General features: G+C 37.0%; 1 protein-coding gene across 1 annotated transcript in view; it reads right to left on the minus strand.

Moving 5' to 3' along the window:
• LOC123879749 (zinc finger protein 69-like) overlaps nt 1-5,419 on the minus strand; it is a 10,640-nt gene extending 5,221 nt beyond the window's left edge. The window contains exons 1-6 of the mRNA XM_045927660.1: nt 5,216-5,419; nt 4,555-4,692; nt 3,179-3,682; nt 2,229-2,368; nt 1,030-1,140; nt 331-537 (exon numbers count right to left, since the gene is read on the minus strand). Coding sequence (XP_045783616.1) covers nt 331-537; nt 1,030-1,140; nt 2,229-2,368; nt 3,179-3,682; nt 4,555-4,692; nt 5,216-5,338 — 1,223 coding nt within the window. The 5' untranslated portion in view covers nt 5,339-5,419. The remainder of the gene's footprint in view (nt 1-330; nt 538-1,029; nt 1,141-2,228; nt 2,369-3,178; nt 3,683-4,554; nt 4,693-5,215) is intronic.
• Between the last annotated feature and the right edge of the window lie 2,416 nt (nt 5,420-7,835).

Genomic DNA, 7,835 nt, shown 5'->3' on the forward strand with positions numbered 1-7,835 from the left:
TATGAAAAATGAGGGTAGTTCTATTTTTTTGGAATTTACACCGATATCTCGGTAACTACTAATCCGATTTGCTTGATTTCTGTTTTGTTCGACGGGGAATTTTATCTAGTTGGTATGGTGAAAGTTTCATCAGATTCGGCCGCTTGTTTGTATAATACATCGTATCAAAAATGAGGGTAGTACTAAATTCAACACATTTTTTGATTTTAATCGATTTCTCGGGAACTACAGAACCGATTTGCGTGATTCTTTTTTTGTTTTACGGGGTATTTAATATACAGGGAGAGTTTCATCAAAATCAGTTGCTTTTTTTGGTCAGTACACACTCACTGGACATTCGGCAAGTGTGCTTGGGCCTCCGTCATGTGTTTCCTGTAGGTGTTGATATTGGCGAAGCGCTTACGGCACGGCACGCACTCGTGTGTGCCCGTGTCTTTACGCGCGTGCCGATGCGCGTGGTCCTTGACCAGGTCGCATCGCACCATGGCACCGCAAATATCACATTTCTCAGGCGGCAGGGTTTTTGCGATGTGCACTCTGGAAAGAGGTGAAGAGAAATTAGACCTTGTTAAGTTAGAAATAAGACTGAAAGTCTAAGATTTACTAATTTCTCATAGATCAGTACGGTTCTAATTACAGTCTGTACAGAGTGTAGCCAGAGTACTAGCAAAAACTTAGCGTTATTATCTAATGCCAATAACCATTTGCCTTATCTTGTAGTTTTAATGATTTAGTATTTTTTTAAACCGCATTGTATAGCGTGCAAAACTTGGGTCAGTACCCCACCTACAACGCGGCATTGGCTTCGAGTGACCTATTTACGCAACATTCATTACCTGTCTCCTCTAGTGCCAGTCAGATGTTTTATTTGCAATATATTGTGAACTGTTAAAAAATATAGGATTTTTATAAATTTTTTTCGTAGTTTTTTTTAAGGCATCTTATCAGTAATCATTCATACTATCACCTGTTTTCGTTTTTACCTACCGTTCTGGATACAACCTGTATAATGGTACATATTTTCTATACCTTTCATGCCTTAAAAAGGACTTCTTGATATGAAACTTTTTGCCACATGTGGCACACTGGTACCCCTCTTTATGACACTTCAGTATATGCTCATATCTACTAGTATAATTTCTGTAACAGAAAAAAAATAGTATTAACAGGGCTAGGTATAAAAAACTAGAGAATGCCCGCGACTTTGTCCGCGTGGATTTAGATAAAGATCCCGTGGGAACTGTTTGATTTTCCGGGATAAAAAGTTGCCAATGTCAATTACAGGGACTCAAGCTACCTCGGTACCAAATTTCATACAAATCGGTTAAGCGGATGGGTCTTTAGGAATCCCGTGGGAACTCTTTGATTTTCCGAGATAAAAAGTAGCCTATGTCCGTCCCCGGGATATAAGCTAACTCTGTACCTTTCGTCAGAATCGGTAAAACAGTTGGGCCGTGAAAAGGTAACAGACAGACAGACACACTTTCGCATTTATAATATTAAGTATGGATTAAGATATTTTTGATTCTACGGTTTAGATTCTACAGAGGTGACATGTTCACTATGCTCTATCCACGTAGATAAGTTAGTATACGGCTTTCTGTGTTGCGTTATCCTATACAAATGACAGAGACAAAAAACACAGTGTACGTTAATCATTTTGCTTAACACAGTGGGCGTTAACAAAAGAGGTGTTTACCGACAGTACTCTGTGCAGGGCCTGCATGGAGGTCAATGAAACACCGACGCACGTGCTCCTGGAGTGCACGGGCGTGGCAGAACAACGAGAACGCCATCTGGGATCCCCAACCTCACTTCATGAAGCCTTCGGCAACCTGGGTGGTCTACTCGGCTTCTGGAGCGAGCTTGGATGGCTGGAGTGAAGACTTCGGCGGGGAGGGGCAACACACGCACAACAGACGGAAACGTTTAAGTGCGGAAACCAGCCCAGACAGAGAAGAAAAGAACCATTTTGCTTCAATAACCAATCTATACTAATATTATAAAGAGGAAACCTTTGTATTTTTGTATGTTTGTATTGAATAGGCTCAAAAACTACTGGACCGATTTCAAAATTTCTTTTACCATTACTTAGAGGGATTCTTCCGAATCCGTATAGGCTATATTTTATCCCGGAAAATAGATAGGATTTTTCGTGGTAGAGTCCACGCGTGCGAAGCCGGGGCGGGTCGCTAGTCTCTTAATAAAGAAAAAAAGTAAAAACTTACGTAAAAACCTGTTCACAATCAGCGCAAGGATAAGTAGTGTTTTCTGTTGATCTAGGGGTATCCAAAGTAGGGTTTTCCAGGGGTTTGTTTTGAACCTTTCTTGGCCGTCTTGTTTTTGGAGCTGTAGGTACTTTTTGAACCTAAATAAAATAACATAACACTGATTATAAGCGCAAATAAATTTTAGAGTGTTTGCATCCTTTTCTTACTAATGCAATATGAAAAGGACAGATACAGTTTGACAGTGTTTTTAATTTAGAACTGTCATACCTCGTGACCTTAGGTGGCAGTCATGAGCCTATTGTTTGAATTTGTTGAGTGCAAAGTTGTTTTCCGTCCCTTTTTAACAGTATTGAAAAGAAAAGAATGCAGATACTCTATATTTAGTTTAGAGAAAAAAAACAGAATCAACACCAAACACTTGGATTCACACAGAATAGTGTCACAAAGAAAAACAAAACCAAGGGTCACATATTGAGAACTTTAAAAAATGATGATTTATTCACACCTCATTCATCAAAATCGGCTTAGTAGTTTAAGCGCTACGGTGGAACAATCATAAACACAAACATACATACATAGATAGACTGTTACAATCAGCTATTATAGTACTCAGGTAAAAATAAAAAAAGATTAGATAAGCATGTAAAGGCAAAGCCTTATTGCTGCAAGGTATATTTTCAAGCGTAGCGTTCAAAGACCCCCACACCACTGGATTCAGGCAGTGGATGTCCCTACAAAAGAGGTCTCTCATGTCCGTCAGTCTTTGTAAAGAGCAACCACCGAGTTTCTTGCTGGTTCTTCTCAGTAGGAAAGGCATTCCGAACCAGTGGTAGATGCATTGACGATTCAAAAGTACTTGTAAAAGTTTAATTGAATAAAAATATTTTGAATTGTTTTTTTTTAATTTTGAGTGGAGTCTGTCGAATGATGATATCTTTGAAACTTACTTCTTGGGATACGTTTTTATTTTCTTCCTCAAAATCTTTTTTAACTTTTTTCACACTGTTTCTGTTTTTCGCACCACCTTTTCCTTTGGGTGTATCTTTTCCATCGTTTACCTTTCTTTTCAAAACTCTCTTTTTCGGTTTGCTCTCTTCCGTTTCCGCTTTTGGAATTTCTACGGTGACAAAAGTGACACCGCCGTTGTCATATTGGATTTTGACTTCCGGTTTCATGACGAAATCGTTTTTAGCGTTTCCATTTTCTTCTTTAATATTATCTACGCTTCCATAGTTTATGTCTGAAAATGGATTTGTTTCTGAATCTCGATCATTTTCTGTGTTATCGATTTCGGTTTTTATATACTGTTCTGAGTCGTCACTTTTTATATCGATTCTAGTTTCGTCTTCTATATTATCGTCTTTAAGTACATCACTAAACACCAGTTCTTTATCGAAAGACCTCTTAAAGTTGTATGATAGTTTGGACAGGCATTCTGTATTTTTGTTTATCTGTAATAGAAACATAATAAAGAAGTTGTTAGGTTTTGAGTTACGGAACCCTAAAAATGTTTTTAGGGTTCCGTAACTCAAAAGGAAAAACGGAACCCTTATAGGATCACTTTGTTGTCTGTCTGTCTGTCTGTCAAGAAACCTATAGTATAATTCCCGTTGACCTAGAATCATGAAATTTGGCAGCTAGGTAGGTCTTATAGCACAAGTAAAGGAATAAATCCGAAAACCGTGAATTTATGGTTACATAATTAAAAAAAAATTAAAATGTGTTTTAATTTTCCAAGTAAGAAAACTATACCAAGTGGGGTATCATATGAAAGGGCTTTACCTGTACATTCTAAAACAGATTTTTATTTATTTTTATGCGTAATAGTTTTTGATTTATTGTGCAAAATGTAAAAAAAAAATACCCAAGTACGGAACCCTCGGTGCGCGAGTTTGAATCGCACTTGGCCGGTTTTAATGAATATATCAACACGTATTATTATAAAGAGGTAGTTTGTAAGTGCTAACCATGCAGGAAAAGCCAGCCACCATTACCCCACGCCACGCCACGCCACCATTGCTTGCTACGCCACCACGCAACACCACACAGTTTGGAAAAATTGCTCTTGTGGTGGTGTCTGGGTGGAAAGTGTGTCGAGTAGTTTTGGGATTTGTGTGGTGGTGATTGATGGTGTGTATTGCTTGCTTGGTGGCTGGCTTTTCCTGCATGTGTAGCAGTGGGAGGGCGAGCAGTGAATATTGCATGCTGCACCATACAGATTTGTCCAGTTTAGTGGATTATAGCAAATTAAGCTGTTGGTTCCTTGTTTGTACGTCATTGGTCCATGGCCAAATTCAGTTTTTGGTTAGGTCGGTCCACTCACATCGTGTGTGTCGTCAAGTAGTTCAACCAGTTGCTGCTGCGCATCACACACTTGCTGCTTGAAGCTGCACAGCCTTCGCAGCACAGCGCTGCACTCCCAGCAAATGTAAAAATGGGTGGTGTCTTTGTTGGACATCACCTGCCATTCATCATCAACCTTAAAACAACCATCCAATCATCCATCATTGAACTTGCTGAGGCATTAGACTAGTAACAGGGTAAGTTAAACTCTCCTCGAGATCAAGTGAAACTTTTAGTTCCTCATTCATCCATACTGATATTATAAATGCGAAAGTGTGTCTGTCTGCTACCTTTTCACAGCCCAACAGTTTTAACGATTCTGACGAAATTTGGTACAGAGTTAGCTTATATCCCGGGGATGGACATAGGCTACTTTTTATCCCGGAAAATCAAGGAGTGCCCACGGGATTCCTAAAGACCCATCCGCTTGACCGATTTGTATGAAATTTGGTACCGAGGTAGCTTGCGTCCATGTAATTGACAAAATAACCAAATTAAAGTTTAATTTCGCAGGCAGACCTTTGTCATGAACCTTAAGCTTCAATCAATAAATGTTAATGAAATTAAAGTAAAATTGATGAATTAAATGAATGAAGTACATATTTTACAGTTTATTAATATTAAATTCATAGTGAACATACCTGATGAGTGTCAGAATTGTTTGTGAGTAGGACAAACAGATTATTTACACCATCTTTTGTACTTAATGGAGATAGCTTTCTTTCTAAGCTTAAACAAGCACAGCAGATATCTTTTAACTTCATATTTGTATCTAATTTTGTTGGTGTTATAAAATCATTAGTTTGTCAAATAGATGTTTTTCTTGCATTGTAAAAATGGATGATCTACAAGTGTAAATTAAAAATTTATAACACGCCCAACAAGCGAAGGTTACCGTAACTAGAAAAGAGCTGATAACTTTCAAACGGCTGAACCGATTCTCTTGGATTATAGCTAAGAACACTCTCGATCAAGCCGCCACCTTCAAACAAAAAAAACTAAATTAAAATCGGTTCATTAGTTTAGGAGCTACGTTGCGACAGACAGATATACAGATACACACGTCAAACTTATAACACCCCTCTTTTTGGCTCATGGGTTAAAAAGTTAAATCACTGATTTTATTATACTATCCAACCAAGAATGTCCAGTTTATAAACGTGTACAGTAAAAATTTAATAAATAGCGTAAAGTTCATATAAGTTTCATTTACGTTCACACAATCCTAAATATCTACTCGACAATTTCACATTCACAGTGTTAATTTTAATTAATTAAGTATTGCAGACAGGTTTAAGTACACTAAAAAGTTCAGTTTCATTTACAAAAATTGAATAAATCGATCAACAGTTGTTCAATCTCGAATAATTATTTTTTAGTTACGAATACGAAACAATTATTTACCTTATACAGAAAAAACTTTTTTACGAAAATAATAACCTCACAATTCGAAAAAACTTTCAAAAGTGACTTTGACACATTTTTTTTTTTCTCTCTCTCTCGTCTGGCTTTACAAAGATTAGCTAATGTCAAGTTTGTAGTTATTTGTAACAAGTTAGTTAAACTATACAAGTATGGACCCCGTCTGTGCCGGCGCTCGCCGACACACGCACGGCACCGCCTTAGAGCGCTTTCCAGTCAGTTTTAACAAAAAAACACTCCAAAAAGGCAGAGCACGCCCGCCAGCTAACACCGACACAGACGAAGTTCCACATAAAGATTATTGACAACTCTGTTTCATAGACATGTGCATCGGCTATGTTTACCAAGGCGCGGACAGACGGCTTTGATGCCGTCTGGCGCAGGAAAACAGCCTCACTATTGTGCAGAGTCCGTGGAAGCAGCAACAGCATCCTGCGTATGATTAGTGATAAGGCGGATGGTCCTCTGCTGGGGAAACTCATGCAGAGGACTAAATCCCTTTTAGTAATTAAGTAGTAACATAGTTTTTAAGTTTTTTATTGTTACTAACTACTTAGTGCTTAAGTACTAACATAGTTTCTAAGTTTGTATTGTTACTAACTACTTAGTGTTTAAGTACTAACATAATTTTTAAGTTTTTTGTTACTAACACTAATGGATCTGTGTTGTCCGATTATTAAATAAATAAATAAATAGACAAATGCTTCTTTTTTAACTAACCGACTTTAAGGGGCATGAGATCGGCTATTCTCACAAATTAGTCGATACTTTAATAAACTTAAACTGGACCTTTTCAAGTAAAGATTTTTATATAAACCTGTGAGGATGATACTGCCATTGTCGGAATCAGAATGCCATAAGCCTACTTTGTCGTATTAGTTTACGAATTGCGAAAAACCAAATTAAATTTGAATTTCGCGGGCAGGCCGGTCGCTCCACCTTTAAAAAAAACCAAAAACCGAGTCAGACTCGTGCACCGAGGGTTCCGTAATCGGGTAATTCATTTTTCCGACATTTTGCACGATAAATCAAAAACTATTATTCATAAAAATAAACAAAAATCTGTTTTAGAATATACAGGTAACGCCCTTTTGTATGATATCCCACTTGGTATAGTTATCTTACTTTGAAAATTTAAACACACTATAATTTTTTTTTAAATTATGTAACCATTAATTCGGTGTTTTCAGATTTATTCCTTTACTTGTGCTATAAGACCTACCTACCTGCCAAATTTCATGATTCTAGGTCAACGGGAAGTACCCTATAGGTTTTCTTGACAGACACGAAGGACGGACGGACAGACAGACCGTCCAAAGTGATCCTAAAAGGGTTCCGTTTTTTCTTTTGAGTACTTTTGAACCCTAAAAAGGAGGAGGTTATGAATCCGACTGTTTTCTTTGTATGTCTGTTACGCAATTACTCATGGAATACTCCATCAATAATTATGCATCGATTTTGATGATTCTGTTTTTGTTTTGTAGGCCATACGAGATGATCCTATTTCAATTAGGGAAATGGCTGATGTTTTTATGGTAACTTTTAACCCGTAAATTTAAGAATCAGTACTTCATAATTCCTTACTTTCTTTTCATTTGATGTATTGTTTGTGCAATTTTTTTTTTCAAATTTTCAGAAAAAAATACCCACTCACCTACAACCGACTATGCCATACATGTAAATAAAACAACGGACAAATTATATTTTTATCTATTAATAATTTACAATTATTCATAAGCACTCATCACATAATTTCACAAACACAATATTATTGACAATACAATATTACACATTATTTACTTCTATAATAAACCATACATACATGTTTCTAATAAGGCT

This window comes from Maniola jurtina, chromosome 28 (assembly GCF_905333055.1).
Source record: "Maniola jurtina chromosome 28, ilManJurt1.1, whole genome shotgun sequence".
Lineage (NCBI taxonomy): Eukaryota > Metazoa > Arthropoda > Insecta > Lepidoptera > Nymphalidae > Maniola > Maniola jurtina.